Below are 20,368 nucleotides of genomic sequence, written 5' to 3' on the forward strand. Positions count from 1 at the left end.
AAGTGTGCGGATGCAAGTAGAAAAAACATGTTGACTCACCCTACTTGTAGAGAAATGCCAATGCCATCCTCTTTCATGTTGCTTAAACTGTCTATGACTCTGTCATTCAGTTCACGCTTTTAGTTTTTGTTGTCTTGCTAGCCTAACTTCATGGGCAATGATGTGCCAGGCCAGCTAGTTAACATTAGCATTAGCTACAGTACATGTTGAACTTCCATCTTCAGTACATGTTGAACTTCCATCTTCAGTACATGTTGAACTTCCATCTTCAGTACATGTTGAACTTCCATCTTCAGTACATGTTGAACTTCCATCTTCAGTACATGTTGAACTTCCATCTTCAGTACATGTTGAACTTCCATCTTCAGTACATGTCGAACTTCCATCTTCTCAGGCCAGGGGCACGATGAATGAATTTATGGTTGGATCAGAATCACAGTTATAATCATTGGCCAGCACGAAGAATTAACCTTTTGCGACGAGCAAACCCGTATCCGGGAGCGTAATCATAGCCTCAACGCATTAGCATAACGCAATGGACATAAATACCCCTAGAAACTTTTCCTATTCATGAAAATCGCAAATGAAATTAAATGAATATATTCAAACACAAGCTTAGCCTTTTGTTAACAACACTGTCATCTCATATTTTCAAAATATGCGTTACAGCCAACGCTAGACAAGCATTTGTGTAAGTTTATCATGGCATAATGCTATGCTAGGCTCTGCTGGCAGCAGGCAACATTTTCACGAAAATAAGAAAAGCAACCAAATTAAATCATTTACCTTTGAAGAACTTCAGATGCTTTCACTCAGGAGACTCCCAGTTAGATAGCAAATGTTCCTTTTTTCCCAAAATATTATTTTTTGTAGGCGAAATAGCTCCCGTTTTTTCATCATGCTTGGCTGAGAAATCGACCCTAAAATGCTACAACTATAACGCCAAACTTTTTTCTAAATTTGCTCCATAATATCGACAGAAACACTGCAAACGTTGTTTAGGATCCATCCTCAAGGTGTTTTTAACAAATATATTAGATAATATATCCGTCGAGGCAGTTGGTTTCTCATAAGAAGCAATTGGAAAAATGGCTACCTCAGTATTTTACGCAAGGTTTTCTGCGGGAGACACCATGTGACCACATGCCATATATGGACCCTTACAGCCATTCTTCAAGGGAAATGCCTAAAAAGACGTCACAATGCTGTAGACACCTTGGGGAAAAGGTGGAAAACGTAAGCTCATTCGTAGCTCATACACAGCCATATAAGGAGTCATTGGCATGAGGCGGTTTCAAAAAATGCGGCACTTCCTGGTTGGATTCTTATCTGGGTTTCGCCTGTAAGATCAGTTCTGTGGCACTCACAGACAATATCTTTGCAGTTTTGGAAACGTCAGAGTGTCTTCTTTCCAAAGCTGTCAATTATATGCATAGACAAGCATCTTTTCGTGACAAAATCTTGTTTTAAACGGGAACGTTTTTCATCCAAAAATTTAAATAGCACCCCCTAAATCCAACTGTTTAAGCAAAACCACAAGTCCAAATCCCTATCTCCACCTATGGCTAATTGGGAAAGAGACTATTTTAGCTAGCTAGCCACCGGACTACAACGACACAATGAGATGCAACATTTGGCTTCTGATGTCATGTGATTGGTGTGAAGCCAAATCTAACCTGGCTTCCCTTTACACTTTTTTTGGTGCGCCAGGACCATTCACAGCTGAGCTCACTCAGTTTAGCTCAACGCTGATTGGTTATTATTATTATTATTTTAAATATCAAGGGAGGCCAAATGCTCGCTGGCTTCCCTTGCTTTCAATGCTACGGGCGGGAACAATGTCATACCCTTTTTGACCAGACAGCATCAGATAGATGGGCTACACATACTGAGACAGAGGGGCGCTGTTTCCTTTGCTCGGACGCTTTCTCCAGTGAGATACATTGACTAATGCGAATTGAAGGAAATTTACGGAACACAGAGAGACGAAATATACATTATTTTGTAAAAAATTAGCTTCGTAAATGTTTTGTAATACACGCCACTGCTCAAGTAATTGGTTGGATTGTGTGTAGGTTGGCTATGGTCAGAGAGTAGGGAGGATCATGAGAAGAGCACCCATTATTGGGTCTGAGTAGATCCTCCACCGTATCAAATAACCACATAGGCATTCCGAATTACAGAGGCGTATACTATCTTGAAGGGAATGGTATTTATATAGTTCCTTGTATAAGCAGCAGTATTGTTTGACATTTATTTTGTCCCTTATCTTCCCCCCCAACGTGAAGATGTTGCAGTCTTTTAGGATGGCGTTTCGAAGCCCGGAATTGTAATAAACATTTCTAGCTTCTAATTACCTGCTAAACATCCATTTGACTTGACTGTGTGGTTTAAATCTAAGCAATGCATTTTGTTTTGAGCACCAGAGGTCACTCTATTCCTGTTGGTACTTGGAAAATAAAGGAGTGGCTCACACAACCTGGTGGGGGAAAGAAGGAACAGCCTTTGGAAATGTCTGGCATACTTCAGACCAGCAACTGGCCCTGTGCTGTGGCTTTCTCAATGGGCCAGTTTCAACGAAGGTTCTGTGGAGAGGAGCATGTGTGTTTTTAGAAAGGTGGTCACAATTTGGACCCGCCAGGAAAGCACACCATTTGGTCTGCGTTTCAGAGACGTTAATCCCGGGGAATGAATGTGGACTTTTGTCTCTGTGCCTTTTCTCATTCACCTTAATTAGCTTTTTAAAATGGATACAGATCTGGCCCTCTGGCTCTGCATACTATTCAACCCAACCCCCTCGTCTCCCTTCACTACTCCCTTCTCGTCTCTCCTCCTCTCCTTCTCGTCTCTCCTTCTCGTCTCTCCTCCTCTCCTTCTCGTCTCTCTTCCTCTCCTTCTCGTCTCTCCTTCTCTCCTTCTCTTCATCCAGGCCTTTGTTTTTCTATCTGTTTTAAGGCTTCCGCATGCTTCCCATCATAAGTAGTTCGTAACAGTTTGTGCATGTGCACTGAGTGTAAAAAACACCTTCCTAATACTGAGTTGCACCCTCTTTTCCCTCAGAACAGCCTCAATTTGTCGTTGGGGCATGGACTTTACAAGGTTGTCCGAAGGCATTCCACAGGGATGCTGGCCCATGTTGACTCCAATGCTTCCAACAGTTGTGTTAAGTTGGTTGGATGTCCTTTGGGCGTTGGACCAATTCTTGATACACACGGGAAACTTTTGAGTGTGAAAGACACAGCAGCGTTGCAGTTCTTGACATACTCAAATCTTGGCACTTCCTACCATACCACGTTCAAAGGCACATAAATCTTTTGTCTTACCCATTCACCCTCTGAATGGCACACATACACAGTCCAAGTCTTAAGGTCAAAAAAATCCTTCTTTAACATGTCTCTTCTTCATCTACACTGATTTAACAGCTGTCATCAATAAGGGATCATAGCTTTCGCCTGGTCAGTCTGTCGTGGAAAGAGCAGGTGTTCCTACTGTTTTGTACACTCTGTGTATTATGACCATTTTGTGACGTTTTTGTTATTTTTAGTCTTCAGCGAGGGTTTTCTGGCTGGCACCTTTTTTTCTCGTGGCAAGACACATTTTGGTAGCCGAAGTCTCCGCCCCTTCGACTGTCATTGGTCAACGGTAGATATCCTTTAATGAAGTGTTTGTTGTCATTCAACGATAGACTCATTGTCCAATTCACTCGAGAAATAGTGCACCAAACATCTTAGATGTAAAATTGCGGGACTAAGATCTCCTCTGCAATAATGTAAATTTATGACAGATTTCTTCAATTATCTTTAAATTAATTCTTACTATTTTGAGGCATCTTAAGATGGACAAATTGTACTATTGCTGCTTTTTTTTCTCGTTTGTCAAGCGAATATCTTTTAAGGGAGCACACTCGTTCAGTTCACCTAACTGAGTTCCGGTAGGTGCCAACCGAAGCATGTGGAGGTCTTTATCCTCCTCCTCTCTCTGTTTCTGCTCTGATGGATCTCCTCAGCCTGGATTCAGAGCGTTCTATCACCGTGTTCTCTTGGGGTCGTTGTGGTGTGTCGGGTCAGACGAGTCCCAGTCATAGCAGCGTTCCCTGGTGCCTGCCTCCCAGGCATTATACAGCTCCATACGCCAACTTGTCTCGCCCAATAATATCTAGTGCCCATGGAAAACTGCCTTGGGCTTCTTTTTTTTTTTTTACGTTCCTGCATCCTCTGCTGTGGCCAACGGAAAAGCAGGAGAAAGGAGAAACAACACTGAGGGTGTTCCTATACTAAATAAAACATATCTGGTCCTAACTTCCAACTGGAGAGAGTGAGTGAGGCTGGCTTGAGCACTTTTCCGCCTCCTCACCTCGCTCGGTTGCCCCGCGTTACCCTGGAGGATTACGATTCGCTGTGCCTAGAATCTGGGTGGAAGGAGAGGAAGTTTCCACATGTGCCTCAGCCAGTGTGTGTGCGTGTCACTTTAAGACCGGCAGGCTGACTTCATTGACTCCACTTTAAGATCAGAGAGCTCTAGATTCTCCTTGCTTTGCTCTTCAAAGAGCTTTTAGATTAAAGCTTTGGACGGAGGTAAGGGTTGTTTTTATCTCTCCATTTCATCCTTCCCTCTGTTTGCTCTGTTACTAGGATTAAGATAAAACAGGGGGGAAAACTTTTACTACGGTTGTCTTTAATCCAGGTGCACAGGTGTAGACAGGTCTGTGTGTCTGGTGCTTTGTTTGTGTACGAGCAGACTTCAACACGGCGTCTATTGTACTGTTTAGGGATGTTGGCATGTTTACAGCTGTAGTGTAGGCTACAACTCTTCTAGCTCTGTTACTGTAGACCCCAGCGGGGTTTATTATGTAAGGGGACCTTTCTCTCCCACAGCGGGACCTCGTTATCAACTCCTTACCTTTCACTGTTGCCAGCATTATATTCATTCACAGCCGAGTCCGTCAGGCTCACTGATTATTGCTGCTGTTTGCTACGATGGATTATTTGACATTTTCTGTGGTGTTTCTGGTCTGTCGCATAGCCCATGATTTAGATCCTATAGTGAAGTTGGCAACATTGACTTTTGGTATACTCAGTGCTCTGTTATTTAGGAATTGTTTTTAAGAACTGTTTTGACTCTCTTGGCATTTGTCTGATTCTGAAATGGCTCCCGCAATATCTCTGTAGGGCGTCATGTCATTCTTGGTTCAGAGGATCAGAGCACGTCGAAGAAGGCCTTTCTTAAATGTATAATGAAAAAGCCCAAAAGACACTAACAAGCAGTTGGATTGATGCTCAGTGGCTTTGGCAATACAGTACAATCTACCACAATTGTAATATATGCCTGCACTCTGATTCACGGACTTTGTTTCCTCCTTTATGACTGAATGTCCACAGGATCCTCTGTATTCAGCATGTATGACAGAGCTCAGGCGTGAGTCAGATCTCCACCTTCCAACAACATTCTACCAACTTTTTTTTGTTTACTTCCTGTTTTTGTCAGTCCGTGTGAATTTGTCTGGTGAAAGTGGGTCTCACTCTCAGACAGTGTTTTCCTGCTTCTAAAACAGACGTGGGATCGATTTATACTGTACTGCTCCTTTAAGAGTTAGCTAAGCATTAAGCTAGGCTCTGTGCCACAGGAAGGTGATAAGTGAGAAAGGAAAAGTCCCCTGGGTACTAATTTGACAGAAGGGAAGGTAACCTGAAGGAGAGCTGGATAGCTAGTTATAATAATAGACAACGGTATGGGTCTGAGGGAACAATGGAGTTCATGAGACCCGAAACCTTTTCAATATATCCATTGTGTCCTAAATGATTAATGAGACAGTAGTTTTACCTGTGTATTCTTCTAGTGTACTTCATGTCAGATTGAAGCGAAAACCAAGCTGTCTGTCTGCTTTGATGGATCAATCATTTCCCCTGATAGGGCTATGCAGATGCATTCTTCATGCTGGGATTTCATATTGTACCACACGTGTCTGTGTCCACTTATGCCTAGCCTTTTGAGAAATGCTAAGGGGTTGGTTCATAATCTCTAGGGTTCTGTAGTTTAGTGGGTTAAAAAAAAGTCCACTAGCATGGAATTGTAGTGCTGGGGCTGTGTCCTCCAAGGAAGGCCCAACCCAGCCTCATGTTTCACACTGCTGTGTCTATTGTTTTCTGAGGGTTTGTTTCTCAAGTTTACCTTGAAGGACAGGAGGGGTTTTTCTGATATAGACTTGGCCATGTTGGCTTTGTGTGTGTGTGTGTGTGTGTGTGTGTGTGCGCGCGCGCGTGTGATTGCAGATGTCTGTAAGGAGTTATATGGGGGCTTTGTGGCTCCTGTCTCAAGGAAATGAAGTTTGCTCATGAAGGAAAAATTCAGTGATGACATAGACACCCCACTACTACACCCCCTCCCACTCGTTTCTACAGCATAACTATGCAGTGTTTATACCCTGTGGAATTGTGTCCTCACTGACTTGGCCCAAGGCTCCATCCCTGAGACACGCTGTCAGACTGAACAGGGAGAGGCGTGGGAGTCTTCCTGGGCCATTAGCAGGAGAATCTCAGGTCACAGGGTGTTGGGGGAGGGAGGGCCTGAACAGATGGCCTATCGGAGGGGCTGTTGAGGAGCACAGAGCCTCGGGCAGGGGTTCAGTGCTGTGGCTAAGGAAAATGTGTTCCCCTCACAAAACATTGTTACAATGCTCTGGTTCAGCCCACATCAGCAGGTTGACGTCTGCATGAATGTGTGTGTATTTGTGGCTTTGTGCCTTTCAAACGTTCAGCCTTACCTGAATAAACAGTCAGATGTTAGCTCTGTGTCAGAAAAAGCATTGAAAGGAACTGGAAGTAGCTATTGTGACAGCCTTTCTTCTGACTCTTGCAGTACGCCAGCGGAATGTGTCTATTTGCTCCCGAACAGCCTTTGTTTAGGTTCTCCTAATTCATTTTGAGGGATTTGGAGCCATTTCCCTACTTCAAACTCAAGGGGCTAATCGTTGTCAATGCTAATCAGAGAGAAAGTCGGAGGGGGGAGATGAGACTATGGAAGAGGGATTGTAAATCCGTCCGTGATAGATGGTGCTTTGGTTTTCCCACAGATCCAGAATGCTGTGGAGTGGTCGACCGCTGCCGGCTCTTAACCTTGGACACGTGGCCTCTGGCCTTAACTTGGCAACCCTGGTAATTCTGGCTGTTAGAGGTCTTGGACTTGGCAACCCTTCTCACTGTATCTGTCAGAGCTAAAGGCCTTAGACTTGGCAACCCTGAGAACACTTTCTGTCAGGAAAGCTGCTTTGCTTCTTTGAAACTGAGAACAGCCTCCTCCTGGCAGACACATTTCCATTGACCCAGTGGTGCCATCTCTGTAACAAGTGTCTCTTTTATCACTCTGTTATTTCTCATGAGAATAGATGCCAGAGTCTTATTTGCTCTGTTTACTCTCACTTGAAGTCAAGTTCAGTATCATTGCCACCAGTGTCTCTGTACAAGATGTGGGAACGTTTATAGCTGGTGATGGTTAGCAGCGGTTTGTAATACACTACATGACCATAAGTATGTGGACGCTCGTCGAACATCTCATTCCAAAATCATGGCTTTAATATGGAGTTGGTATAATGTAACAGCCTCCACTCTTCTGATATAACAGAAGATATAACAGCCTCCACTCTTCTGATATAACAGAAGATATAACAGCCTCCACTCTTCTGATATAACAGAAGATATAACAGCCTCCACTCTTCTGATATAACAGAAGATATAACAGCCTCCACTCTTCTGATATAACAGAAGATATAACAGCCTCCACTCTTCTGATATAACAGAAGATATAACAGCCTCCACTCTTCTGATATAACAGAAGATATAACAGCCTCCACTCTTCTGATATAACAGAAGATATAACAGCCTCCACTCTTCTGATATAACAGAAGATATAACAGCCTCCACTCTTCTGATATAACAGAAGATATAACAGCCTCCACTCTTCTGATATAACAGAAGATATAACAGCCTCCACTCTTCTGATATAACAGAAGATATAACAGCCTCCACTCTTCTGATATAACAGAAGATATAACAGCCTCCACTCTTCTGATATAACAGAAGATATAACAGCCTCCACTCTTCTGATATAACAGAAGATATAACAGCCTCCATTCTTCTGATATAACAGAAGATATAACAGCCTCCACTCTTCTGATATAACAGAAGATATAACAGCCTCCACTCTTCTGATATAACAGAAGATATAACAGCCTCCACTCTTCTGATATAACAGAAGATTTAACAGCCTCCACTCTTCTGATATAACAGCCTCCACTCTTCTGATATAACAGAAGATATAACAGCCTCCACTCTTCTGATATAACAGAAGATTTAACAGCCTCCACTCTTCTGATTTAACAGCCTCCACTCTTCTGATATAACAGAAGATATAACAGCCTCCACTCTTCTGATATAACAGAAGATATAACAGCCTCCACTCTTCTGATATAACAGAAGATATAACAGCCTCCATTCTTCTGATATAACAGAAGATATAACAGCCTCCACTCTTCTGATATAACAGAAGATATAACAGCCTCCACTCTTCTGATTTAACAGCCTCCACTCTTCTGATATAACAGAAGATATAACAGCCTCCACTCTTCTGATATAACAGAAGATATAACAGCCCCCACTCTTCTGGGAAGGCTTTCCAATAGATATTGGAACACTGCTGCCGGGGACTTGTTTCCATTCAGCCACAAGAGCATTAGTGAGGTCGGGCACTGATGTTGGGTGATTTAGGCCTGGCTCGCATTCAGCATTCCAATTCATCCCAAAGGGGAGGTCAGGGCTCTGTGCAGGCCAGTCAAGTTCTTCGACACCGATCTCGACAAACCATTTCTGTATGGACCTCGCTTTGTGCATGGGGGCATTGTCATGCGGAAACAAGAAAAGGCCTTCCCCAAACTGTTGCCACAAAGTTGGAAGCACAGAATTGTCTAGAATGTCATTGTATGATGTAGCATTAAGATTTCACTTCAATGGAACTAAGGGACCTAGCCTGAACCATGAAGAACAGCCCTAGACCATTAGTCCTCTTCCAAGCTTTACAGTTGGCACTGTATTCTCCTAGCGTTCTCCTGGCATCCGCCAAACCCAGATTCATCCGCCAGACAGTGAAGCGTGATTCATTGCTCTAGAGAACTCATTTCCACTGCTCCAGAGTCCAATGATGGCGAGCTTTACAGTTTGGAACTCTGTAGTGAGTGTTGCAACTGTGGGACAGACTATTTTTGTGCTCTTCAGCACTCTGAGGTCCCGTTCTGTGAGCTTGTGTGGCCTACCACTTCGCAGCTGAGCCATTATTGCTCCTAGACATTTCCACTTCACAATAACAGCCCTTACAGTTGACAGCTCTAGCAGGGCAGACATTTGACGAACTGACTTGTTGGAAAGGTGACATCCTATGACGGTACCACATTGAACTCTTCAGTAAGGCCATTCTACTGGCAGTGTTTGTCTATGGAGATTGCATGGCTGTGTGCTTGATTTTACACAGGTGTCAGCAGCAGGTGTGGCTGAATATAGTCAAATCCACTCATTTGAAGGGATGTCCACATACTTTTGTGTGTATGTATATATGTGTATATATAATATGTATATATGTGACTGTGTGTGTGTGTACACATCTATGTGTACACATCTATGTATGTATGTATGTATGTATGTATATATGTATATATATATATATATATATATATGCCATATCTGGCACAAGGTTAACAGTTTAGCCATGTTTGTTTTTAGTCCTGATCTATACACACACATGTATGTATGTATATATACAGATGTGTGTGTGTGTGTGTGTGTATATATATATATATATATATATATATATATGTGTGTGTGTGTGTGTGTGTGTGTATATATATATATATATGTGTGTGTGTGTGTGTGTGTGTGTATATATATATACATATATATATATATATATACACATATATACATATATATATATATATATACACACACACACACACACACACACACACACACACACACACACACACACACACACACACACATATATATATATATATATATATATATATATATATATATATATATATATATATATATATATACACATCTGTATATATACATATATGTATATATACATACATATATATATATATATATATATATATATATATATATATATATATATATATATATATATATATATATATATATATATATATATATATATATATATATATATATATATATATACACATCTGTATATATACATACATATATATATATGCCATATCTGGCACAAGGTTAACAGTTTAGCCATGTTTGTTTTTAGTCCTGATCTATACACACACATGTATGTATGTATGTATGTATGTATATATACAGATGTGTGTGTGTGTATATATATATATATATGTATATATATATATATATATATATGTATGCGTATAGTAGGAAGGCGAGATAAAGAGCAGTACTGCCACAGATCAGTTCATCCCCGGGGTTAGTCTGTTGGCAGCAGGGCATTTACACTATGTCCTCTCACACAGGCTGTACATGTGCTGCTACACCAGTGGAGGATGGCTATCATGTGAGTTGTTTCCTGGACTGTGAGCTACACGCATGTAGATGTGTAATAGTATACTGGAAGGGTTGTGCTCTTTCATCAGCTGTGCCCATAACTACAGTAAAAAGCTCTGCAGCGGTTTATGTTTTTCTGAATCCGCCCCTGGACATATTTGGCTGTTGGGGCGCAAAAAGAAATGGCTGGATTTCCAGTGTTAAAAATAAACAGCGGGGCAAACTGTAGCCAGCTTTTCAAAAACTTTCCCAACTGATCAAAGAAGACGTCATTGAGTTCTGCAGAGTTGGAAATAATGTTTAGTTTGGAGAGGGAAATAAGGAGGCATTGAGTCAGAGGGGAGGAGTGAGTTTCTACAGTAGTCATAGACCCAGAATGGCACAGCAGCACAGACCTGGGCTCCTTTAGGTTCTCTGTGATGGAAACCGTGTGCAGGTTTGAGCCTAACACATGGAAGCGTGTCATTTTTGTGCTGTCTTTGACAGCTAAAGTTTGTAGATACTAATTCAATGTTGGTGTGTTGTATGCCATGCATGCCCTCTCTTCAGGTGAGGTACAGTGGCCTTGTAGTGTTATTCCTCTTGTCAACAGACATTGAGGATTTTGTAAAGTGAATCTGCTCCACAGTGCCCTACTTTAGAGTAGTCCTCTGATCAAAGCTTGGGTGTCCTCTTCTTAACCACTGAAAGACCAAAGTCCTCTCCCGGCGGCTGGATTAGGACTCGGCCCTAATTGCAACACCTGTCATCAAACATGGGAGTTTGTCACAGGCAGTTAACAAATCTGTGTTGGCATAGCGATAACCCAGTCACTAATCCCAAGCGCTCTCCTTTGTGTGTCCCTCAGATGATCCTGGCTGTGCAGCAGGAGGACATAGTGTTGTCTGAGAGCGGAGGAGTTCAGGACCACCATGCCCGCTGGAAGTCCACACTCTGACAAGACACTGTAGGACACACAGGTGAGTCTACGGTTCTGTCTCCTATCAGAGATATTAACAGTGCTTCTATAAGTGGTAGTGATTATAGGTAAGTCACTTAGTACATTTTAAGCAGTGCAGGTAGTGGAAGATTATAGCTATTGTAGTGTTGCCAACTAGACTGATAATGCAGCGACTTTACAGTAAGTGAGCCGTAGCTATCTTCAGTAACACATGACAGTTGACAAGCAGTTGTCAAATCAAGCCTTTCTATGTCTCAAACCGCACCTTACAGTGCTTTGATTCACTCCCTTCAGATGTCTGGTCATGCCCCATCCTTCCCGAATCTAAAGCCCTTTGAGGTTCCCTGGAAGTCATTTCACACATAACAGCCATGAAGGCTTGTTGGTCACACTGGCGCTGATGCCGCCTTGGTACCTTTCCTGGAAAATGTCTAAAATAAGAAGAACAGGCTGTCTTTGTAATTATTAGATGCTCTCCTGCGCAATTATGCCTTTTTCTTTGGTCTTTTCACTCAGATGTTATCCGCTTAAACTTAGTCCGTGACTGATGGCCTCCCATAGGAATCATTAGTCGGTAAGTGTAGTGTGGTAATGTCTATTTGGAACGAGTCTGCTCAACCATGGCCAATCTGAGTTACAGTAGCCTCTCAGCACAGCAGTGTGACGACACCTGAAATGACGTCACCCAACAGATGTCTGCCTTGCCTTCCATAGTATCTCTGACAGAATTGGTCTCCTTTGTCTTCTAGATCGCAATGGGAAACTCTGAGAGCCAGTACAGCCTTCAGGGGCCCAAGGGCACCAGCTTAATCCTCCCCGGGAAACAAAAACCCTACTCACTAAAGTTCCGCTCAACCAAAGAGGAGGTTCTTTCCCCCCATACGTGGTGGAAAGGTGGGCCAGGGGGCTCGGGTTACAAAGCCAGAACTGTTGGCCGAGGCTGCCTCTCCCCCCCGCAGAGGAGAGGAGAGCCGTACGTCTCCAGACACTACGATTATGTCACCATGGGGGTGAAGGGCAGTCCAAACTGCCGTCGTTGGCATGACTCCCCAACAGGAGACGGCTCACAACTCCCATCTGAGAATGGCTGCTGCCCATTTGAAGGCAGTGGACGCCTGGACAGTAGAGCATCAGGGGAGCTGAACGACCATGCTCTGAACGGACACAGGAACCCAGAGAGGATGCCAGGAGAGGGTGAGGGGCTGGAGGAGCAAAGCAGTCCCAGGGTGGTCATCAAGAAGGATGGTAGTTTGAGGGTGGAGTTCACCAACACTAACAGTGGTCTGCTCCTGGACGAGGCCTCTGGGCCGGTGCAGCTGCTCAAATTCTCCCCCACCCTAGAGTCCACCCCAAGCCTTCCTGGCAGCAGCAGGAGGCCTGAGGCCCACCACGGAGCTCCGCAGCCAGCCTCAACCTCCACCACCAGGACCAGCAAGGGCAGCTCGCTGAGCTCCGAGGGGTCCTGGTACGACTCGCCCTGGGGGCACAGTGCGGACCTCTGCGACCAGGACCAGACCTGCTCCCCCAGTAGGACTATGGGGAACAGTGGGGCTGACCAGTTGGAGGCCTTTGGCCAACAGTCTCCCCTAGTGTCCATATCAGATCTCTACAGGGACCCTAGTATGGCTGCCACTTTCCCCACGGCTAAGGACCTGTCGGCACAGTACAGGGAATCCCCCCATCACATCCAGCACCGGGCCTCCTTTGTTTCGGCCCTGGACGTGCCTACTGAGGAGGAGTGTCCGGAGGCCAGGCAGTACTCGTCCTACACCCTGCCCTGCCGTAAGGCCCGGCCCAGCGGAGAGCGCTCCACCCTGAAGAAGGGCTCTGGCGCTGTCAGAAGTCGCATGAGACGCCTCAGCGACTGGACTGGAAGTCTTAGCAGGAAGAAGAGGAAGACACAGGTGAGTGGGGCTGTTGTATGGGCTTGTCTGTGTAGGTCAGGATCCTACAGCTTAAACGATCTACATCCAAAATTGTGACGTTTTTTTCAGAAACATTTGTCAATGTCCCTAAGTAATAACCCCACAAAGAGCAAGCAGAAGCGACAGTGGCAAGGAAACACTTCCGCTCAGGTTCTAAACTAATGATGTTCTTCACAGGGTGTATACAGATCTATGAACTATCTTCATGGCTTGGTATGTACAACCAGTACAGCTTTGTTTGCAGTTAGTTCTGTAGCCATAGCATATTGCTAGTCTCTATGTAGTCCAACTGTAGTCTGTAATAGAGGTATTGCCTTAGATTTACATGTAGCTTTTTTTTACCCCCTAATTTCGATCTTGTCTCATCGCTGCAACTCCCCAACGGGCTCGAGAGAGAGAGAGAGGCCATTCTATAGCAGCAACCAGAAGCACAGCATGTTGTTCTGTTTTCACCTCGACTACTCTTGTTTTACAAGATTTTCTTCTCATAGAACCCTCAGGAAGGACATTCTCTTTTGATAATTGTGGTATATATTTTGATGTGTCCTCTGAAACATGACCCGCCTAACCGCTGTCGTGTCTGTTATTTTAGCAAATCAATTCTCTGTCATTATTGTTACGTGATTAAACTAATAATGTAAATGTAATGAACTAGGAAGTCGGGGCACCACGGAAAATCTTCAGATTACAAAGTTAGAATTTTCCGAATATAACTCTTCAGATATTTTAATATCTGATCAATTAGTCTTCTATTAATGAATTATTTTATACCTCATGTCAGTCTCATTCCAAACGTCATAAATTGTTGGTTATCTGCACGAACCCCGACTTTACTATGAATCATCCACCAATTGGTTTAATAATTAATTTACTAACTAAATAATCACAGAAATGCATAAACAAACAGTAGATATTGGTTACAAGGATAGGGATGATTCCCTTGTGGGCTAAGCCGATATGACGGCTTGGTGGACAAAGGAAAGTGGGTGTGGACTGAGAGAGTGGGAAAGACAAAAGGGATCACTCCACACAGTTGATAATTATATTAATTGAAATGCTAATCCTTTGCACATGAACGCTCACTCATTCGGGAATAATTGCAATCAATATATATTTATGCCCATGTGTCATTGTGATCTCTGTTGGAATCGTCAGTCCATCTGTTGGAGAGTTCATCCGAGTCGCTCGCTCTTTCCTGGTTAGAATGGATACTTCAGAGTACCATTCAGAAATGTTCTCATAGAATAGTTGTTTCGGCGGTTGTCAGTATTCGCATTCCAGGTTTACATAATTTCTAGCTGCAGACTAGTAATTAGTACCTAAGATTTGCTCCTATTCTGTAGGGATCGAGAGTCTCAGTTTCATCTTTTCCAGCCGTGTAGCCAATGCTCCACGTGGTATGTTTAGGAATTCAATAACTATTCGCAATCACAGCTCACTCTGTGGATTTGCTCAGTCTGAAGATGATTTTCTTAGGAGGGTGTTTTATTCATAACCATAGAAAAGGCGGTTCCATGACGCCAGATCATGTCTATGCTCTCGGTGGTGGGCCAATGACTTAGTTAAACTTTATTGGGAATACAATTCTCTCACATTAAAGGTTTAACATCACATTACGTCATTTCACAAATAGTTTAATCTTTACTCATTCATTTTATACAAGAATTAGATGTAAACCTCATAACTGAGGCACCTGTATAAACAGAGTTAGGGTATTGTGGCTGTATTGTCTTTCATGAGGTCACAAACATGAAACAAAATGGACCGGGTCATAGCTGGCTTCTCCACCGGCAATTTACACATTCTCCAAAATATGGATATTGTTCAGTTCTCAAATTCTGTGATGTAGTAGAATTTGGCGGGGAAAGAGTCTCCGCCAGGAATTTACGACCTCAGATAACAGAACCTGGGCGTAGGAGAGATGGGGAAGCCACAATCTATACCCAGAAAGGGCCACGTCATGACACCGCGCTCCTTAACACCCAGACGCTTAACCCGGAAGCCAGCCACAACACTGACGGAGGAAACGCCATTCAACTGGTGACCGGGTTCTTAGTTCATACTGGTCCCGATGTGGGAATCGAACCCACAACCCTGACATTGCAAGTGCCATCCTCAACAAACTGAGCCACACGGGACCCCCTTAGCTGCATCAGGTGTGTCTAGTCTCCTTTGGAATGTCTGTAGCTCCACAGGAGAATATGGTTATTATGTGCTTGGCACAGACCAGTGTTCCAACCCTGTTAGTGTCCAGTTAGGGAGGGGGGAAGAGGAAGCAACTCTCTGGCATATTCTTGGCTGGGGACTGTTACTGGTTACCTGGGCCATGTGCCTCAGTGGTCGGTGTCGTCTCGCCAGGAACACAACGTCGTCCCCGGTCCCGAGGACCACAATACCAGCTGTCTGAGGACTGAAAACCACAGGGTACCGCAAAATGAAATTTGCAACGCGGATGGTGCATTGTGTAGGGACTAGAGATGCAGTCGTCTAACGGAGAGTAAGGCATGAAACCGAGAGGAAGGATGAGAAGCCAAGGGGTCTGCAGATTCCATGACTACGTCTGGGTGGGTACAAGAGATCATGTCAGTTTTTAGTGTTGTTGCTAACCCCATGCTAATGGAGGGAATATGCTAAATGCCATGTGTTGGATGCATAGCCTGCCGTTGTAGGTGATTTGCTGTTGTGTGTTGGTGTGATTGGTTGAAACGGCATGTTATTTACCAGTTTACAGCAGTATGACGTATAGTTCAGTGTTGCAGCATGGGTCAGACGGCTGAGAACTGGACCTGTAGAAGGACACCAGGCTGTTTTGTACAGGATAGGAATAACCATGACTTGTATGCCAAATCACTGGATAGTGTGTTTGTGTAAATCTGTGTTATGGATCTGCAATAGCTTATTTAGAGCATTTAGCCCCATAAATGTAACCACAATAGTCATATTTTCTGCAACAAAGGCTAAGTAGGTAATTGCTAAAACTGTGCGTTGTAAGATTTTCCCAAATTAGTTGAACTGCTCGAAAACGTGGCCCTCTGTGACTTTGTATTTAAATCAAACATTATGCACCAATTCAATAGCTCTTTTAAACTTGAACACACTTTTCAGACAATGGCAAGATAATTGCTGTAAGACTTTAAATCTCTGTTGCAGTGAAACTATGTCCCAGCTCAAGATTTAGAAACCCCAACACACTCATAATGATGAGGTTGTCATGGTGATTAAGATATGGTGGAGTTGCTCTGGGCTCTACTCACCACCCTGTCCTGCTCTCCAGAGAGCCAGTCCATAGTATGTTCTGTATGGATAGGTGCTCGTTCATTAGGGTCTGACAAAGGAAATCGGGGAAGGTAAAAGTACTTCCCTGACGCACAGAGAAGGATATGTGCTCATTAATTTGGGTTTGACCCACGTTGGGGGTAAATCTTTCACTCTAAACTACTAGACCTTACTTAAACCCTAATAATCTCTTGCCATGTGTTGGGTTTGGGAAGTGACTTAGGACTCACAGCTTCCCTGCACTATTGAACTTGTTGACCTTTTCAGTGAGAAGGAGGAGGGCTTATGGAGGACTGTGATTTGAAGTTGTTCTGGTTCCCAGCGCAGCTTCATAGGTCCATGAGAAACTCTCCAACAAACCCTGGTCAATCTGAGTAACACTCAAACCCCCATTCTCCTTTAAACTCCACCTTACCTCAAATGTGTGTCCTGTGTAGGCGTTAGGCAACCCTGGCCTTCAGGACAGATTAGTAATGAGCAGAGGGATATTTTTAGAGATAAATGGTCTCTTTCAGTGTTCTGACTCAAACTGTGAATTCTTCATGGGCAAATGTTGGAGCGTGATGTTTCCAACTGAGCTCTGGATAGTTTAATTGGAGCCATTCAGAGTTTTTATAGCTTCATGCTGACACATTCACTGGGTCTCTTTGCCCTCTGGAGTCCAGGACAGAGACCGTTCAGGGGCCCACCCTGGCCTTGTTCTGTTCCTGTCTGGGGCTCTTGTTTCACCCACAGCTTCCAGTGTCTGGGGCTCTTGTTTCACCCACAGCTTCCAGTTAGCTCATTGATTCATATATCACCAAATCACAGCATCACAGCCCCTTTTCAACGAGTCAACCCAAATCAGAACTAATTCCAGCTCTTGTTCCCCTCCAGCTGGGCTCCAGAGCTCAGCTGTGGTTTAGGGGCGCACTGCACCCTCCAAGCCAGCCTCTTAGGTCCAGTCCAGGTCCTTATGAGAAACAGCTGGGGTAGACGTGGTAGGAAAGGGGTGATTAGGGGAGACTGCTGGAAGAAAGAGGAGACTGAGGGAGAAAGGGAGACTGACGGACAGCCGGGAGGAAGAGGGTAGACTGAGCGAGAGACTGGGGAAGGGCATCAGAACACTGTTTGTGTTTGAAGTGCACTCAACCCAGTTGCCAGGGGAGACCAGATGCTGCAATCTATTGGAGTGCAGGTGGGCTTTCATTACCCCTGAAAAGAGAAAGAGTTCAATCCCATGAAGTAGTGTTCTACTGGGGTCAGGAAACCAGGGTGCCCTCACAGACGCAATTAAATTGTCTCAGTCTCAAGAACTTTAGTCGCCAGAGTGCCAGGTTCAGGAATTGAAGTGTTTTTGTTGTGGGACTCCTCACTCTCTCACCTCATCCCACCCTCTCTCCATACCCTCTCCTCACTCTCTCACCTCATCCCACCCTCTCTCCCTACCCTCTTCTCACTCTCTCACCTCATCCCACCCTCTCCCCCTACCCTCTTCTCACTCTCACCTTGTCCCACCCCCTCTCCCTACCCTCTTCTTCTCTCTATGTGCTTCCAGGAGCCCCGGTATAAGGATGGCAGTGAGGTCTTTGACAGTGGAGTGGATGGCCTGACAGCTGACACCAGCTCTCCCTCCCAAGTATCCAGCCTGTGGTACCCTGGCGGTGTGGGGGCCTCCCGGGCCCAGTCGGCAGGGGCTCTCCACCACAGCAACGATGCCCTTCGTCAGAACATCTATGAGAACTTCATGCGGGAGCTGGAGACAGGGACTGGACAGGGCAGTAGTGGAGGAGGGGGAGCTGGTGAAAGGAGAGACCCGTCTACGGGGACAGAAGAGGGGGAGAGCAGCAGTGAGTCTGCAGGGGGCTCTCTGGAGCAGCTGGACTTGCTGTTTGAGAAGGAGCAGGGGGTGGTACGCAGGGCCGGCTGGCTGTCCTTCAAACCCCTCCTCACCCTGCATAAGGACAGGAAGCTGGAGATGGTCACACGCAGGAAGTGGAAACAGTACTGGGTCACCCTGAAAGGCAAGTACTGTAGGGGTGGGTGAGCAGAGGGAAACAGGGTTTGGCACATTGCCGTCTAAGGTCCAGTCGGTCAGAATTGAATTGGACCTTGAATAGCTGGCTGAAATGGAGTGGAGCTTGATGCTCTCTAGGTTGGGTCACATTGAAAGGTGAGTTAAAGGTGTGAGGAGAGGAGAGGGTATTCCAATTTACAGGTCCGGTCGATATGACCACTGTATCATGGAATACATCAACTGAAATGTAATTTATGCTGGGGGACAGAGGGGAAGGACAGGTTTAAGTAAAACTCTCTCTTAAAGAGAGTACAGACATACCACTTAAGTGAGGACAGCAGCTTCATGTGGTTTCCTTTACATAGCCTGTGCATTACATTTACCATAGACTGATTCTTCACTAGCCTAAAAGCTTACAGGGAATTATTCTGGTGTATTTACCTGCTAAATGGGTAAACCTCAGACCAGGTGCTAAATGGGTAAACCTCAGGCCAGGTGCTAAATGGGTAAACCTCAGGCCAGGTGCTAAATGGGTAAACCTCAGGCCAGGTGCTAAATGGGTAAACCTCAGGCCAGGTGCTAAATGGGTAAACCTCAGGCCAGGTGATAAATGGTTAAACTTCAGGCCATGTGCTAAATGGGTAAACTTCAGGCCAGGTGCTAAATGGGTAAACCTCAGGCCAGGTGCTAAATGGGTAAACCTCAGACCAGGTGCTAAATGGGTATGTGCACCCTTAGCCTTCCTTCCACTCTACTGTAAAATGACTCAAGATCAGCAGAGACAAATAAATTACCGTTTGAAGTCATTCTTCTGAGGTGTGGTCTTCCTCCCTCTAACAACCATCCTCTTCCTCTCCCTGCAGGTTGTACCTTGTTGTTCTATGGGAAGGGTTCTCCAGAGCAGGAGCTGTCTCCGCGCTACGCCCTGTTCGCAGAGGACAGTATCGTCCAGGCCGTTCCTGAGCACCCCAAGAAGGAGAACGTCTTCTGTCTCAGCAACAACTACGGCGATGTCTACCTCTTCCAGGTGATGCGTGCCGACTTACCTCACTCTCCAAACTGAACAAAGTACTGTCGATGCCAACAGTAGTTACCCCAATTGATGGAGATGCCGGAGAAGCTGTAGATGCTTGTAGATGCTAAACTGTCTGTTCTGGGGAAAAAATCCATGTGTTTTGTATACATACAGTACGTCGCCATGTGCTCACAGAGGTCACACTAGGTCATACTACCACTGTTTGAACTGCATTGCTCAGTCCAGCTGGTCACTCCTCCACAGTTACTGCCTGCGTGGCGTTAGCTCGGCGTTAGCTCCCTGAGCACGTCGTGGTGTTGACGGTCGGATTTCCCCCATCGCTCTGCTCGGCTCCCTGTCAAGCTAAGTGTTCCAGCTAATTCAACACACAATTAAGGAGCAGAAGCTGTCACTTAGTGGGGAATGTTTTGTGTACCCTGAAAGGAACGTGTGTCCTGTGCTGCTGTGGCAGCTAACCTGGTTTGATAGCCTCTTCCTGCTTGGCCAGTCAAGCGGAACGTGTTCTGGTGACGTGTCCACAGTGGTTTTTGTCTGCTGCTAGATTACACTGACTGTGTCATTTTGTGATTTAACATGGGTAACTGGGATTCCAGCACTGTCCTGGGAACACTTCACATT

General features: G+C 44.8%; 1 protein-coding gene across 2 annotated transcripts in view; it reads left to right on the forward strand.

The window, feature by feature from the left end:
* LOC109903938 (T-lymphoma invasion and metastasis-inducing protein 2-like) overlaps window positions 1-20,368 on the forward strand; it is a 114,221-nt gene that overhangs the window by 26,825 nt on the left and 67,028 nt on the right. Inside the window, exons 2-5 of one of the 2 annotated variants that reach the window (XM_020500961.2) lie at window positions 11,425-11,536; window positions 12,267-13,421; window positions 18,256-18,721; window positions 19,578-19,741. In XM_020500961.2, the coding sequence (XP_020356550.1) occupies window positions 12,273-13,421; window positions 18,256-18,721; window positions 19,578-19,741 (1,779 nt within the window). In that variant the 5' untranslated portion in view covers window positions 11,425-11,536; window positions 12,267-12,272. Of the gene's footprint in view, window positions 1-11,424; window positions 11,537-12,266; window positions 13,422-15,680; window positions 16,007-18,255; window positions 18,722-19,577; window positions 19,742-20,368 lie in introns of those variants that run through there. The other variant, XM_031788268.1, reaches the window with a different exon arrangement.

Source organism: Oncorhynchus kisutch, linkage group LG14 (genome assembly GCF_002021735.2).
Source record: "Oncorhynchus kisutch isolate 150728-3 linkage group LG14, Okis_V2, whole genome shotgun sequence".
NCBI lineage: Eukaryota > Metazoa > Chordata > Actinopteri > Salmoniformes > Salmonidae > Oncorhynchus > Oncorhynchus kisutch.